Source organism: Pelodiscus sinensis, chromosome 14 (genome assembly GCF_052426305.1).
Source record: "Pelodiscus sinensis isolate ZL-2025 chromosome 14, ASM5242630v1, whole genome shotgun sequence".
Classification (NCBI taxonomy): Eukaryota; Metazoa; Chordata; order Testudines; family Trionychidae; genus Pelodiscus; species Pelodiscus sinensis.
Window position 1 is genome coordinate 2,710,693 of NC_143065.1, and position 17,328 is coordinate 2,728,020.

Genomic DNA, 17,328 nt, shown 5'->3' on the forward strand with positions numbered 1-17,328 from the left:
CCTCCTCTGGGGTGCACTGAGCCTTTGTAGGCTCACAGAGTACACTTCTTATGTTCCCACAAAGCCCTGCCAAGGCAGTTGTTCACAGCCCTTTTTCAAAGGGATAAGTGGCTAAAACAAGAACCAATTGGAACCTTAACCAGAACTTCACCAAACAAGAAAAAAGTTTGGGAAAAAAGCATATTTAATTTTTGCCCCGTTATTTTCATATTTGTGTCTCTGCCCTTCTGGGTTCTGGTTGGCATTATAAGCACTATAAGAAAGGCAAGATTTCTTCTGACTGTATCAGCTTAGCATCATTAAGATACCTCATTGCAAACAGAGGACTGAAACCTGCCAGATGCTTAGCATTCTGGCCTTGATCCAGCCAAACACTTAAGTCCAAGCGCAGTCCATTGAAGTCAATGGGAAGTTAAACATATGTGTGAGTGCTTTTCTGGATCAGGGCCAGAGTGCATAGGATTTTGCAGGGCTGAACTGAGAAAGAATAATATGCTTTATAATGTACTTTATTAAACACATTTACAGTAAAACAATAAGGTGACACATTCTGTTCAAACTTGATGTGCAAACTTTTTGAAAAGGAAATTTGATGAAGGGATCTAGGAATACTGACTTCCTTATAGTCAGTGCTTCAAGTACTAATAAATGTCATGCTCAGTTAGGAAATACTACTTCTGTGGCAGTGAACTGGAGTGCAAAATGGATATAAGTATCTGGTTTTCAATTATCCTACAGGTATCCTACAGTATGTCACAGATGCTTGGACTGGAGAGCCTTACACCTGTAAATGTCGTTTGCTCTGTATCATTTTTATGTTACCCCAGAATATCTAAAGATGTTTTGCTTTTGAGTATTAGAGTAAGATTTAATCTATTCATATCAGCCTTCTGAAAAGTACTTCTATATACTGTAAGGAAAATGCAATGATTTTTGTTTCTAAATGACTGCTCAATAAAAATAACTAAACTGGAAGAATAATCTGGTAAATAATTTTATGCATTAGTGATTATTATGCATTATTAAAATAACAGTCTAACAATTATTGGAATTAATATTATAATAGCTCCTAGAGACTTCAAATACGATTGGGGTCACGTTATTCTAGGTGCTGTACTTACGTCTAATAAGAAATTGTCCCTGTTTCTAGGAGACTGCAATCTAAACAGACAAGGAAAGGAAAGCAACTGGACGAGAAGTTTCCATTGTTTCCATTTTACAGATGGAGACTGAAGCACAGAGAAAGCAATTCATCCAAGTCAAACAGGGCATCTGCTAGATTGTGAGTTCCCCGAGGCAGGGATCATGTTTCTTGTTATGTGTATGTACAATAGATGAAGCACAATAAGACCCTCGTCCACAACTAAGGTTCCTAAATGTTACCCTAATGCAAATAAATAATAGTATAGTAGAGCTGGAACTGAACCCAGGTTTTCTGAGTCCCAGTATAGTTCTTTGAACTGCTAGAGCTTGCTTCCTCTCCAGTGAAAAATCACTACATTGAATAGCATTTGCTTGGGGCTGTATTTTTAGAGAAGCTTGCCCCAGTTTCTGTTCAGTGTTCAGAGTAAGGATTGAGCACAAATTGCATAAGAATCACAAGATTTGGCATTTATTTAACACACTAGGGTTTCAGAACTAAGCAGCATAAAAATCTAGGGAATGAAGATTAAAAGGATTTTCTGCCCTTTAGACCTCTCTGACTAAGGATGTCAAATAGTGACTAATCGACTAATCGAATAGTCGATGCATCGACTATTCGATTAGTCAATAGGGCGATTCTGCCCTTGAAGTGTAGCTGATCCTAGGCTCCATGCGGCGCTGCCACTTTGAAATGTCACCTGCATCCTGACACTGGGCTCCCCGCAGCATTTCAAGTGGCAGTCCCACATGGAGGCCAACGTCAGTGGGGGAGTCTCCAGCTAATCCTGGGCTCCACATGGCGCTGCCATTTTGAAATGCTGCATGAAGCCTGGGGAAAACCCAGCTGGCCCTGGGCTGCACACGGCGTTTCAAAGCAGCAGCACCATATGGAGCCCAGGGTCTGGCCTCAAGCTTCAAGTGGTGCTGCCCCTTTGAACTATCTCCTCCTCTTCCCCCCCTTGCTACCTCTTTCTGATGGAGGTAGCAAGTGGGGGGGAGGGGCAGGAAGTGACTAATCCACTAGCATTTCGACTATCTGTTAAGCATTTGCTTATTGGATAGTTGACTAGTCCTTCACTTCCATATTTCGGAACACTCACTGAGCCTTACTGCTTATTCTTGGCTTTTTCTGAGCGCTAGGGTGGAGAATTGGCCTCAGGTTTCTTCCCCTGGCATACTTGTTCCTCTGCAGGCCCTGGCTCAAGTCCTGTCTCATGAGCCTGGCTCTTCCCTGTAATTTCAACTACCAGATTTCTCTCCACCCTCTTTTAAGGCCCAAGTGACCATTAAGCTAGTTAACAGCCACCCACAAAATAACTGCTCAAAGGTGGATCTGGACTGGCTTGTTCTCCTTTGCAGAGCCTGTCACAGGTCAATTAGTTGCTGACTTCCCTGAAAGGGACACAGGGCAACCCATTGATTGGGTGTCTGATACCTGAGACTGATGCAGGCAAAAAATTCCCCACCGAAATGAACAGATACAGAAAATGTGGCTCACAATCCTCTTCCCAAAAAGCACGGTATGTTTTAATCACAAAGGCAGGCAGACATACCGATGCTAACTTCAGTCTAACTAGCACAGTGCCAAGAGTAGTGAAAATGTGGCAGTATGGGTTTGCTGTCCTAGTACAAGCCTGCCATGGACCCTAGTACTACTTGGATTGTTAGCTGATGTTGAAGCCTGTGTCGCCTGCCATGTCTTCCTTAGTACTGTTACTTGTGCTAGCTAGGTCCAAACTACCATGGATAGACCCACTTGGCTACAGTCTCACCTTTGCTTGCCGCATAAACCCACCCTTAGTGTCTGTTGGACAAGTGTTAAACATGCAAGCACCAGAATTCAGGTCCCACATCCCCCTGCAAGCAGGGATCGGCATACTTAGGCATATGAAACAGGAGGCATTTTGGAAGAACAAATAGAGGAGATAAATACAGACTTTGCCATTGTAAAGGGAGAGGAGATGTTCTTTGTCTGCAAGAAAAGAGCTGCACCTCTTTCAACCTAATGCTCTGCCTGACTGCCTTCCCTCAGTCAACATCATGGAGATGTGGCATCACTACACTAGCCACAGAATCAGGTGTAGCAGAGATAAGTCAATTATCCCAAATTTCATACTTTTCTCTACCTTCTGCATCTGATCCTCCCATAGGGTATGTCTACACTACCCTCCTAGTTCGAACTACCGTTACTCGTGAAATGAGGAGTAACGGTAGTTCGAACTAGGAAGCCTAGTTCGAACTACCTAGTTCGTGCCCCGTGTAGCCGCGCTGCACAGGGTTCGAACCAGCGGGGTTTTAAAAATGGCGGCTCCCCGCTTATGCAAATGAAGCCCGGGAAATTCAAATCCCGGGCTTCATTTGCAAGTGTGGTATGCCTACATTACCCTCCTAGTTCGAACTAGCGGGGTAGTGTAGACATACCCCAAATGTGTATTTTTAAAGTGTAGCACATCTGGTTACCAGCAGGTAGCTAGGAGAGAGGGTTTGGTATTTCAGTTCCACTCTCACCTCTAAAAATAACCACAGCTAGAAAAGAAAAAAACCCAATAATGGAAATGGGAAAAGCTAGACTTAGCCAGTTAAAACTGCTGTTAAAAACAAAGCTGTTAAAATGTCATTGATGTTTGAAAGTGGCTGCTTCAGATTTGTAACCAGGAAGAATTAATTGGAAATCTACCCTGTGACACAAGGGAGAGTATATTCATAGGATGAAAATATGAAAAAAATCCACAGCTGCAATTAACCAAGTGGAAACATTAATTGTATGCTAAAACCAACAGACTATAACCCCATGAGTACAAGTGCTATTGATTGTTGATGGATGAATACATTTATGAATCCTAGACAATTTTCCTTACTAGTGAATTTCTCCCCTGATGAGACCTGAAGGAATATGACTCAATGATGTGGATAATACTGTAATGACAAGCATAGATCAGGCTTAAGGACATTAAACATTCATTTGCAGGACTGAAAAAAGACAAGTCTCTTATAAAAGACTGCAACACAAAAGACTAAAATCACTTCTTCTCAGAATCCTCCCTCCTTTTATTTCTGCATCTGATCCTCCCATAATGTGTATTTTAGGGCCCAAATCTGTCTTACTGAAGTCCATCGGAACCAGCAGCGGATATAGGGCAGGGCAAATGGGGCGGCTGCCCCAGGCCCCGCGCTTCAATAGGCCCCACGCCAACACCAGGGGTGGACTGGCAAGGCGGGATACCGGGAATTTCCCGGTGGGCCGGCTGGCGGCTGCTGGAGGAGGTGGGGGATTGTGATGGGGTGGCTCACATGATCAGAGTGGGACTACTGGAGGAGTGGGCACAGGGGAGGTTCCTTTTTTCTATTCTCCAAAGGGGGGCCCTGTGAAATTGTGCTGCCCTGAGCCCCGCGAAACTCTCATCCGCCTCTGATCAGAACAGTCTCAGTCACTTAAATAGGAGCAGAATTTAGCCATTAATTTGTAACCTGTTTGGGCTAGGAATTTGGCCATTAAGTTGTAACTTGTTTGGAATTATCTTGCCTTAGTCTATATTTGTCAATCATTGTGCAAATTTCCAGCATTCTGTGAATGAAAGATAAATAGTAATACAATGTAAATGGCATTTGAAAGAAAGGGTAGGGTTGTACGAAGGCTAAGACATTTGTGAATGCCGTGGTGACTGGTGGCTGTGAAGGACTGTGGGGGGCCACCTAGAGGGGCAGGGAGTGGGCATGAGGGGGCACCCCATTTAGAAATTAAGAGGCTTATGGAGACAGTGCACCTCCCAATACTAGCATGAGTCACCTATATGGGAATGAACATTATGGCACTTACAAGTTCCTTCTTTTTCATACACTCCATGAGAATGACAAACAGCTGGTGGGCTTGGTTCCGGTTGTAGTTGAAAGTTTTTTGAATGGTAACTAGAAGCTGGTCCCTTAGAGATTCACTTATTATCCTAAAGGGGAAAAAAGAGAAGATACCTAAAATAATATAAATTACACTCCATCAGTAAAACAAAACCCAACTTTTTTCAGTAGACCATTTTTTTTTGTTTTGAGAATATGTTATTTATGCAGGATCTTCCTCTCTTGTGATATAGGGCAGGGGTTGGCAACGTACGGCATGCGAGCTACAAGTGGCACATGAACCAATTTTGAGTGGAACGCGCAGTCCGTAGCTCGAACTCAGCCCTTCTCCCCCACACAGTGGAGAACTCGCGCTGCTGTTCCAGCCTGGTGGTTACTGCGCAGCAAAAACAAGCTGCGGCTCCTGCATGTTGGGCCCTTTCAAACGTCTCGAGCAGCTGCACTCTGCTGAGTCATGGTGTCTGGCCAGTCACAGGAGCTGGAGGTAATAGTAATGAACTAGGGGTGTAATAGTATAGTCGGTTAATCAATTAACTGATGAGCAAAAGCTTATAGGTTAATGTTATAGACTACACGCATTTCCCTCCTTCTCCCTGCCAGTTAATTTTTTAGCAGGGTGGCCAACAGCCTGGCTCAGGCCGGGACTGGCAACTACCCCCACTGTGGCTCTCCATTTAAAGTGTATTAGGAGCCAGGTGGGCAGGCAGCCCAGCTCAGTTCTGGCTTGCACCGGGTCCAGGAGCTCAGATCCCACCTGGATTGGGGCTGCTCCCATCCCACAATGCTGCCTCTTTATCAGAGGCAGCAGCCCAGGGTGACAAGCAGCTGGTCCTCAAGGGGAGCTGGTTTTTAAACAGGCTCCCCTTGTGGACCATCTCCAGCCTGGCACCCTGTGCTGCTGCCTCTGATAGAGTGGTAGGGGTCTTCTCGGGAGTGGGGCTGCAGTACACTGGCTGGGACTATAGAATAGTCGACTAGCCGATAAGAATTCACGAGGTTACTCGACTATTCAATTAACCGATATTTAACATCCCTAGTATGGACTCCCAGAAGTCTCAAGCTGTGCTCCTCTCCTCCTCTCCCTGCTCCTGCAAGAGTCAGTCACCAGTTCTTGTTTACAGCAGCTCCGTGAGTGACTCGCATGCGCTACAGGCTGCTCCTGACGCCCCTTCCCCTTGCGCCAGCACTTGCTGTACATGCAAAGGGAGGGAGGAAGTGCAGCCTGCTTGGAACTTGTGTGCAGTGTGCGTGTGCGTGTGCGTGTGCGTGTGGATCGCTGCCTCCCCTGGGGCTGCCCAAGCGGTGGGGCCAGGAGCTGTACTTGTAGCAGGGTGCAAGGAGCCCCCCTCCACCATCCTTCACTGGTTCAACACCCCTCCTCCCACACACAGCCTGCGGAGCAGGGGCGGGGCAAATGACACCACACCCAGCTTGTGGAGAGAAGCAGAGCAAGTGGCTCCGTGCACTGTTCTCCCAGCACAGAGTCACTTGCTCTGCCTCTCTCCATGAGCCAGTCTGGCAGGAAAAGTTGTCACCCACCCCCCTCTCCGCCTTGCTGGGGGAGTGGCAGCACAGTGACACACTGGCTGCAGGCTTTCCCTGCTCTGCCATTGGCCAGCCAATGGGAGCAACTAGGGCACAAAGCCAGGAAAGTGTCCCCCCCCCTCATGCCAAGACCCCCGCACCACAGTCTCTCTCCCTCACCTCCCTTCCCTCCGCCAAGAGCTCACACCCCCAGCTTGCTTCTACACCCTGGCAGGAAGGCAAGGGCACAATGGGCCCTCACGGGACCTCATCCCCAGCAGTGCTGGACACCCCGGGGTCACCCACTCGCCCGTTTTCTTGACCCCCTACCATGCCACTCTGACCCCAGCCCATGCTGGCGATCCAGCATTGCGCCCATCCCTCCCCACCACCCCCAACAAGACTGGGTCCAGTGCCGGCTTCCTGAAGGGTAGTAGGGAAGCCCCGAGGCTCTGCACCGCATCTGGCTTCTGGGCCAGCATGTGCTCTGCTCCTTCCCTCCCCACAGGGGCTACAGCTAGACTGCATCCCTCTGTCAACAGAGGGATGCAAATCAAGCACATTGAAACTGCTAATGAAGCAGGGATTTAAATATCCAGTGCTTCATTAGCATAAACATGGCCACCACTTTTTTTCGAAACAGCTTTTTGGAAAAAAAATGGCAGTCTAGATGCAGATCTGTCGAAAATAAACCTTTTTTGACCTGTATTCCTCAAAAAATGAGGTTTACAGGATCTGTCAAAAAAAGGGTTTATTTTCTACAGATCTGTGTCTAGACTGCTGTTTTTTGAATTTTTTTTCGAAAAAGCTGTTTCGAAAAAATCGGCGGCCATGTTTATACTAATGAAGCATGGGATATTTAAATCGTTGCTTCATTAGCAATCTCGACGTGCCTAATCGACATCTCTCTGTCAACAGTATAGGGTTATGAAACTAATAGAAAGAGTTATCAGTACTCTCAAGAGATCCATACCACAACTGATTCCCATGTGGATTTCTGAAAATCTCAACACAGGAGCCAAAAACTGAATGGCAAGAAGCCTGAACCATCTTTTCATCCACAGAGGTGATGGCCCCAACTGCCACACATGCTGTGCCTCTATGTGAGGACCAACCAAGGAGTTCAGCCTCCAGAGGGCATTTTACAAGACCGCTAATTTCACTTTAAAATGCTGCATATGCTTTTCAGAACAGCTGGCAGAATGGGATTTGGGGAAGAAGGAATGGGCGTATTGTGTTTTGCTGCTGGGCAGTATTGTATTTGGAAGTGGATGAAGAACAAAGGAGTTCTGGTCAAGGGGAGCCTGGAAGCTCAAACATACTCTGGTGAAAGTGTTAGCTGGGGCACTGTTAACCAGAAAACTTTGCTAACTGGCATTGCGCCCCACCACAATACCGCTGCACGTTCAGGCGCACGGGCCTGACACCTGCCTGTCTAGCTGGCCATTGCCAGGCTTCGGTCAGCCGGCACTGCCAGCTGATGTCATCAGCAGGAACCTCCTTCCCCCTTAGCCTGCCTTGAGCTGCCAGTAGCTGAATTTGCCAGAGGGCCTACTTATCTGCCTGCCATTTAGGAGGAGGGCACAACGAATATACCCTGAGCGAGTGAATGTATGTGTTGGAGGCGAGTGGTCTGCTTCCTCCTTTCTCCAGGCTTTGTTAGTCCTTTTGTTAGGCATTCCCAAGGGTTGGAGGTTGGTCGCAAGGAAGGGGGCAGAGGCAGAGCAGTAAGCCTGCATATCCGGCACTTTCAACTAACTGTCATCTCCAGCCTGATCCTGGCCTGCATATTTATACCTGCCTCTGGAGATTTCCACTACATGCATCTGACGAAGTGGGTCTTTGCCCACGAAAGCTTATGCTCCTACACTGCAGTTAGTCTATAAGGTGCTACAGGACTCCTCGCTGCTTTTGTGAGAATTGTATCCCTTTTGTATCTAAAACTCATGTTTGTAACTTGAATGGCCGCTTGTATCAACATTTCAATGTTTTCAATCACCTCTACGGGCAACACAGAGGCAAAATGAGTCGTACCACCCCCTTCCCCAATGCCCTGGACCATCCACGGCCTTGGTAATGATCCCCAGAATCTTACCCCCCTTCCTCAGAATATTTGTGTGCAAAAGACAGAATGTCAGATGCTCGGCCACTGCCATCACAGATCACAATGGGCAGAGGGGGCTCTTCTCGCAGACATTCCAGGACGATAGAGATCACATTGGGACCTCCTTCCACTATCAACCCAACCACAGGCACACCTTGTCCCAGCCCTGCAAAACAAAGAGGTGTGTCATTAAACCCAAGTAACAGCACTGGCTCTGTTTCAAAGAGTGGAATGCTGTGCATGTGTCTGAATTCTGTGTAATGGCAGTGGAGAAGTTTCAGAAAAAGAAATGGAGGGTGAGCAGGATTGGGTGGTGGCTTGAAAGATCTCTCCCATGTTTCTGCACACCCCCAAAAGAAAGAAAGAAAAACATCTCCCCGCTGACATTCTTTGGTCCTGTTACTTACTTCTATTGATTCACGCATGTGGTAGGTGATCTGTTTGGCAATCTCAACTGCATGGGAATCTTGTTAAAATCCATCTGCGACTAGATCAGCTATAGTAACCCTAATGCCTTATTACCCCAATTAATATTCTAATGGCTCAAGGGTTTTGTCTCATAGAATCATAGAGCTGGAAGAGACCTCAGAAGGTCATCAAGTCCAGCCCCCTGCTCTAGGCAGGACCAATCGCAACTAAATCAACCCAGCCAGGGCTTTGTCAAACCGAGACAAACATCTCTAGAGAGGAAGACTCCACTACTTCCCTAGGTAACCCATCCAGTGCTTCATCACTCTCCTAGTGAAATAATTGTTCTTAATATCCAACCCGGACCTCTCCCACCACAACTTGAGACCATTGCTCCTTGTTCTGCCATCTGTCACTACCGAGAACAGCCTCTCTCCATCCTCTTTGGAACCTCCCTTCAGAAAGTTGAAGGCTGCTCTCAAATCCCCCCTCACTCTTCGCTTCTGCAGACTAAACAGACCCAACTCCTTCAGCCTCTTCTCAAAGGTCATATGCTCCAGCCCCTAATCATTTTGGTTGCCCTCCGCTGGACCCTCTCCAATGCGTCCACATCCTTTTTGTAGTTGGGGGGCCCAGAACTGGACACAATTCTCCAGATGTGGCTTCACCAGAACCGAATGAAGGGGAATAATCACTTCTCTGGATCTGCTGGCAATGCTCCTCCTAAAGCACCCTAATATGCCATTAGCCTTCTTGGCTTCTCATCCACTGTAGCCCCCAGGTCCTTTTCTGCAGAACTGCTACTTAGCTGGTTGGTCCCCAGCCTGTAACAATGCTTGGGATTCTTCTGTCCCAAGTGCAGGACTCTGCACTTGTCCTTGTTGAACCTCATCAGATTTCTTGTGGCCCAATCCTCCTATTTGCCTAAGTCACTCTGGACCCTATCTTTGCCCTCGAGCGTATTTACCTTTCCCCCCAGCTTAGTGTCATCTGCAAACTTGCTGAGGGTGCAATCCATCCCCTCATCCAGGTCATTAATAAAGATATTGAACAAAACCGGTCCTGGAACCGAACCTTGGGGCACTCTGCTAGAAACCGACCGCCATCCTGACATTGAGCCGTTGATCACTACCCGCTGGGCCCGGCCTTCTAGCCATCTTTCTATCCATCTTACCGTCCATTTATCCAATCCACATTCCCTTAACTTCCTGGCAAGAATATTGTGGGAGACCGTATCAAAAGCCTTGCTAAAGGTATATCACATCCGCTGATTTTCCCATATCCACAGAGCCAGTTACCTCATCATAGAAGCTAATCAGATTGGTCAGGCATGACTTTCCCTTTGTGAATCCATGCTGACTATTCCTGATCACTTTCCTCTCTTCCAAGTGCCTCAAAATGGATTCCTTAAGGATCCACTCCTTCCTATTTTTGACTCATTTGGTACTTTGACACCGTGTTGTCCTCAGCATGGCATCCAGTTACGCTTTTTCTTTAGCTAGAAGCATGAACTTGCTCTTTTATCATTAGGCTGAAATGACTGGCCGATGTAAGCGATGACAGCTGAGCAACCCTTTGCTGTCCCTGCCTCACTATGATCTCCAGGCATAGGATGACAAAGGGAAGCCCACAGTCACATGGTCACTGGAGTCTTGGTCACATGATTGCATACAACTCAGAAAAATGCAAGGGGGAAAAAAAAAACATTAGGTGCAAATTGACTGATTTCACTACCATGAGCATTGGGGACAAGTTCTTTATTCTGGAAAACGATCAGCTTTTCATAAAGAGTTTGTCTCGTTTTGTACAAGTTAACTGAGAGACTGTGAAAAGTACCACATCAGCAGCCCTGTAGATTTAATTACTCTCTCTGCAGAACAGGCACTGGATGAACTGCGGTAGCTCAAGCCCCCCAAGTATCCTCTCTCTGATCTGGTGGGATCCCAGAGACTGGTTCAGATTTTATGCCCATTAAATCCATTCATATCCCTGTTCAGACATCCAGCAAGGGTGCCAAACAGTGCCACTTGGAGTGATGTAATTTTTAAATTACGAGGCCACTAGTAACAGGACTGAGCCTTCCCACAGAGCATGCTGTTACCTCCTGTACTTTTTCAGATTCCCGACTTTTGTTTTATAGATGGAGAAATGATCAATCACCAATTACATAAAAAAAGAAGCAACTCAAACTCCGGAAGTGTATAAAAATAAGTTACATAGCACATCTTGCCTCTGTGGCCCTAAATTTCCTTCTCCCTGACACAGATGCTTTGCATTCCCAGCACATCTGCAGAAGACAAAAGTGCAGCCAGGATGTTTGGATAGCTAATGGACAACACAGATGCTTTAGCTTTTACCTGACACTCTACTATGTTCTTCTGCTTTTTAAAGATCACTGAAAACCCCCAATAGTAGCTGCTATACATGCCCCATACCAACAGTATTTTGAATTGATTTCCTGTTATTTAAGGAATGACAATCTGCATGTCTCAGTGGCTATAGACAAGCCCGCTGAAGAGGGAACAGGCAGAGCAAAGAGGGAAGTTGCCATGGGGCCTGGTGATGCAAACAGCCCTGGGCACCACCACTGCCACTATAGCTGGGGCTGGATGCCCCGCCCCCACCCCCAAACCCTCCCCTTGCTCCTGAGGTGGCTGTTGGCCCCACTGGCTATCAGCATTACTTGAGACAAAAAAGATTAAGATTCAATTCAAGTACAGGAAGGAGTTTTATTTTTAATAATTTTTTAAAGTCATCACATTATTTTTGCAAACTTGAAATTAAAAAGCCCCCTTTGCTCAGACAAATAGTTGTTTATTTGGAAAGTAATAAGTCAAGTTCCCTCCTCTTCTCTTTTATTTGAAAAGCACTGGCCATCTGGCTGCAACTGAGAGAAAAAATTGGCCCACTAATAGAAGCTGAGATTCTTAAGAGGTGCAAAAATAAAAATCATCTTATTTATGTAAAACCAGATTTTCTGACTCCAAATCTCCATGTTCCCTGAAATTCACATCAAAACCAAAGTTTATTTTTAAAAAACCCTGCTTTTAGAAAGATTTCAAATACTTCATACGACCTTCATGAATTTAGGGGATATCAGAAAAAGAAAATAATCATAGCCCTGCAAATCTGTGAAGATCTGCTTTTTTATCTGTGTATCAGATGCAGATACAAACTTTGTATCCAGATAGGGCTCAAAATAATATTATTTCATTGTAACTTCTCTCTCGTCTTTCTCATATCCCCACTCCACATACCAAACGAGATCACAGACTACTTATAAAGTAGCATTAATTATTCATGATGGTGTTTTTCCTCACTCTGATTTTTGGGATAGGGGAAAAATCAATGACTATTAATATTTATTGGATAAAATTGAATAATGTCAAGCCTGCCAGAGATTAGGAATCCATACCTGGCGACTGCTAAATTCTCAAACTCCAGAGACCCAATTAAGGTTTTTTATTGTTATTTTAAAAGTATCCTCATTTCCATTCCTCTGATAATAAGCTCAAAAGACTCAAGCTTCAATGATATGTCTGAAGAGGCAGCAGAAAAAAATTAAAGCTGACATATCTATCAATACAGTTTTCATTTTCCCTTGTTTCTGATTCCGAAATCCTCCTCCTCTTTTGAGATATTATTCAATCACTATGCATTATTTAGAATAAAATGAATTACTGATGGGCAACCACAGAAAAACCAACCCAGTTAGTTCTCTCATTTATCTATTTTCTTTTTGGCGATCAGGATGTTACAGAAGTTTCAATAAAGAAAGAAATCCCTGATCAAGTCTTGAGAGAAATCACATAAACTGCACCTGATAAATAATTTAGAAATGAATACTGGGGAAGAAATAAACAAACTGCAGTCCTTCATGAAACTTTACACGTAAAACCCTTAAAGGAGGAGAGATTTGCCTAGTTTAGAGATTCATTAAAATCCAAATCTCTGATTACATTCATTGGAAGAGTTGCAGAATTTTTACTGTGAAATTCAAGGTGGAACTCAAGGGATACCAACTCAAATCAAAAGAAAGTGTTAGCACAGACTCTTACGAACAGGGACCACAGAGATTCACAGTATGCTGGTTAACTGGAATTTGATGAAGTACAGTATTATTCTTTGGTGGGTATTCAGTGAGGTCTCTGAACACTGGCTAGAAGTAGGCAAAATATCTTTCTTTGTTTTCCTTCATGAGCCTCTTTCATTTAAAGTCTTGTTCCACTGAATTCCCATCTCTCTCTTATTCCTCACCTTCCCTTCTTCCTTTTCCTGATCCTGACTCTGCTATGTATCAGAGAGGTAGCCATGTTAGTCTGAATCTGCATAAACAATGAGAAGTCCTGTGGCACCTTACAGACTAACAGATTTGTTGCAGCATAAGCTTTCGTGGGCAAAGACCCACTTCGTCAGACAAAGTGGGTCTTTGCCCACGAAAGCTTATGCGCAACAAATCTGTTAGTCTATAAGGTGCCACAGAACTTCTCACTGTTTACTCTGCTATGTTTCCCATCCTATTAGATTCAAGCCTTCTTTGTTAGCAATCCAGGCAACACATATTGTTGTTCCAGTTAACACTGACCTGATCAAGTTTCAGTCGCTGGTACAAAAATCTAAATTTCAGTCCAATACAAGTTTTTTAAAAAAAATCCACTTCATTCATGTTCACAGTTTGTTTCTGATGTCTCCCACTGCACTTACGTGTGTTAATTTTCTGAAGGGAGATGTGTTTTTCCAGTTGACGTCGCAATTTAACTTCAGCTCCATATTTACCAAGTGTGCCGTTGTCCGCTAGAATGAAGTGTGTATGAGAACTGTTGAGAACACAGAGCTTGCTTAGAGGATTTGACATTGTTTGATAAACTCTTGATACCTGTCAAAAGGATGCATGCATAAAGATGAAGAAAAAGGCTTTACTTGCTACTATAGACACATGTGACAAACCCAAAGCCACAATTTTCAACATAATAACATGTAGCACCAAGAAGAGACTCTAACAATAGAGGCCTTTATAATCTGAAATACAGAACAGCCTGTCTTTAGCTGTCTGACCAGTAACTAAAGGATCTCTCACTTGCTCCTTTACAAATGCTAAAAACACCTTCTCCGTAACCACTGTCTTGTGTAGTTCCCTCACCCAATTTGACAACATTTTCTTCTGAACACCTGGAGCCCTGAGTAATTCATGTTCAGCTGCTGAGTGCAAATCTGTGTAGCTCATGTATGGGCACCAAGGATTTCTACAAAAATTTCAGCATAAAGCATCGGGGTTAGAACTCAACACTTTCCAGTACACAAGAACAGGCCCTTGCTACCTGCACTAAAATAGTACCTCTTTAGCTACACACGCTATACTTATTTTGTACTGAAAGGGCAGCAGATGAAATGCATACAACATAAGTATATCTTTATTAAAAAACTGTTCTCAAGAGGAATCAGATTCCTAGAAGTGTCTACATATAACACATCTATTATATTTGTGACTGTGCAGAAAACAGAATGAGCTTCATAGATTGCATGAATTGTCCTTTGTGCCATCGACAGTAGCTATTGGAGGTCACAGAATCACGTGCAATATGCTGGAATTCCAAACTATAATCAGCCAACATCTATTAACCCTTAGGATACTGATGACAATTAGACCTTCTCTCATGTCTCCATTGAGAGACTAAAGGTAAGTTATCAACTTCACCTTCTTCCTTTCCTCTTTGTACATGGAGCAAATACCTCTACCACTGTTACCTTTTCCCTCCTTTCCTCAGCAAAACATTTGGAGCAGAATCAGACTGAGAATTAGTTACAACAATGTACATTCATTTCAGTTCTAAAAATATGCTGGAAATGGAAATACGAAAATACACAAGAAGTGCAAAAAGATGAAGTAGGCATTTTGTTACACAGTTGATAGCCCATTACATGAGAATTTTCTTAAAGAGAAGAGACTTACATCTTTCCCAGTCAGATCCTCTTTATTTTCCACAATGCCCCATGGTGCAATTCCTATGGCACAGATTCGTCCTCTGGACTTGGATGAATGATCTTTCAAGGCATCTCCCACATGGCGAATTACTCCTAAGGTACAATTCATTTAAATTCATTCTTGATGCTTCAGAGGCTTATGCTGAAATGCTGACAAGTACTTACATACTCTTTTTCAAACTTCACAGTATTTGAAAGACACACACGTTTTTGAAACTGTTCTCAGAAAACTCTAGTTTCTGATTAAGCATCCTTTAAATCATGTACTTTGAAATAAAAAACAAACAAACATTTTTTTCTTTTATAAACAGTTTTCAGCTCCCTTAATCTGTTTACAAACAAAAAATAGCAAAAAGTTTTTGCTAACCTTTTTCAGTTCCAGCAATCTTATGTGCTACTTGTAACTAAAAGAAATAGCATATTTGACATTGCAGAGAAATATGAGTTTCAATTTGATAAGGTCCATTTAAATGTTTAAAAACTAGAAGATTTACCCAGCATATTTGTATCCTTAACTCAATCTTTTTTGGGAAAACAAAATGAATGGGCTGCAGGCTGTCCATGAGAGTGGGAGGGGGCAGGCTCCGGTGGCTTGCAGCCTGTCCGTGGTGGGGGCAGGCTTGCGGAACAGTTCTCTGCCTGCAGCACTTCCCCTCCCTGTGGCCTACAGACTGTCTGCTAGGGAGGGGAAGCTCCAGGGGTCAACACCAGCCTCCAGCAACCCCCTCCCGCCCTGCAGCCTGCAGGGCTGAACCCTTTCCAGGGCCAGGACATGGTTCCCAGCCTCTCTTGCATACTGAATTTGGTGGCCCTAGCTCTTACAGTTTAGAAGGAGACTCGCATACAGACAGATGCACAAATCTCTAATATATATATATATATAGATGTGAGAAATGAGTGAAAACTTTATTATAACACTGCACTTCATCCTAGATTGTCTCTTTATTTTGTTGAATAGTAGTAGAGAGGTAACCGTGTTAGTCTGATCTTGCTAAATCAAAAGGAAAAACTATGTAGCACTTTAAAAACTAACAAGATGGTTTAATAGGTGATGAGCTTTTGTGGGCCAAACCCACTTCCTCAGATCATATACTGAAAGAGAAATGGCAGGACCATATATACCAAAGGAATACAATAAAAAAGTGAACACATTATTGAACTGACAAATCAGATTTAGAACAGAAGGTGGGGCAAGGGAGAAGGAAGGAGGGAATAGCTGTTTATAAGTCAATAAATGGCTAATCAAAGGTGATAAGTGAGGAAGATGTCTTTATAATGTGTAAGGTAATTAGCATCTTTAAGGCCCAATCGTAAAGTGTCAAATTTAAGCATGAATTAATGTTCTGAAGTTTCTCTCTAGAATCTGGTGTCAAAGTCTCTTTGAAGTAAGATGCATGTAGTAAGGTCGTTATGACTATGTCCAGGTAGGTTGAAATGTAAACTGACAGGTTTTTCCTTGTGAAGATGTCTGATTTGTGGGCATTAATTCTTTGGCGAAGTGTCTGAGAAGTCTGTCCAATATACATAGCAGAAGGACACTGTTGGCACATGATGGCATAAATTATATTTCTGGATGAACAGGAATATGTGTCCTTGATCGTATAACTAACATGGTTAGGTCCAGTGATGGTGTCACCTAACCATATCAGTTATACAATCAATACAGCCAAATATAAAGTCATTACATCGAGGAACAAACAGCAGAAGCTATGTTTATAGGATGGAGGAAGCAATGCCTTTGCAAAAGACCTGAGGATCATGAAGAATATTCAGTTGAACGTGAGCTGCCAGTCCAATGCTATGGCCAAAAGGGTTAATGTGGTATAAACAGGGGACTCATGCATAGAAGTAGGACAGGTTATAGGATCTCTGGTTTTGGCACTGGCATGATTACTGCTGGAATACTTTATTCAGTTCCAGTGTTCAGAATTGAAGAAGGATTTCAAAAAATTGGAGAGGGTTCAGAGAACAGCCAAGAGAATGATTCAGGTTTGACAATCTTCTACTATGTATTTGAGAGAGTTTATCGGTCTGTTGGTTCAAGAACTCCTCCTAACCTGTAAGATCTAGGACCACCAAAATCTACTGTTGATGACTTCCCCATTGACTCTGGCACTTCTGGCAGTTGTGAGGAGTAAGGGAAGTTGATGGGACAAATTCTCCCATTGAGCTCCCACAATTGGGGCACTGCAGAAATCCTACTTAAGACATATTAACCCCAGCTACACTATTCTCAAAGCTGACATTGTGTCTCAGAAGTCGACTTTTCTTGTGTAGTGGAGATCTGGCCTAAGAAAGACCATATGCAGAAACAT

General features: G+C 43.9%; 1 protein-coding gene and 1 long non-coding RNA gene across 6 annotated transcripts in view; one reads left to right on the forward strand and one right to left on the reverse strand.

The window, feature by feature from the left end:
- LOC106732939 (uncharacterized) overlaps positions 1-3,446 on the forward strand; it is a 66,157-nt gene extending 62,711 nt beyond the window's left edge. Inside the window, exon 4 of one of the 2 annotated variants that reach the window (XR_012895864.2) lies at positions 1,151-3,446. This is a non-coding gene — a long non-coding RNA (uncharacterized LOC106732939). The remainder of the gene's footprint in view (positions 1-1,150) is intronic. The other variant, XR_012895865.2, reaches the window with a different exon arrangement.
- Positions 1-17,328, reverse strand: part of TRPM1 (transient receptor potential cation channel subfamily M member 1) — an 81,778-nt gene that overhangs the window by 52,257 nt on the left and 12,193 nt on the right. For all 4 annotated transcript variants that reach the window (XM_075897710.2, XM_075897709.2, XM_089781885.1 and 1 more), the window contains 4 exons: positions 14,982-15,106; positions 13,736-13,907; positions 8,615-8,789; positions 4,961-5,084 (listed from right to left, as the gene is read on the reverse strand). In XM_075897710.2, the coding sequence (XP_075753825.1) occupies positions 4,961-5,084; positions 8,615-8,789; positions 13,736-13,907; positions 14,982-15,106 (596 nt within the window). The remainder of the gene's footprint in view (positions 1-4,960; positions 5,085-8,614; positions 8,790-13,735; positions 13,908-14,981; positions 15,107-17,328) is intronic.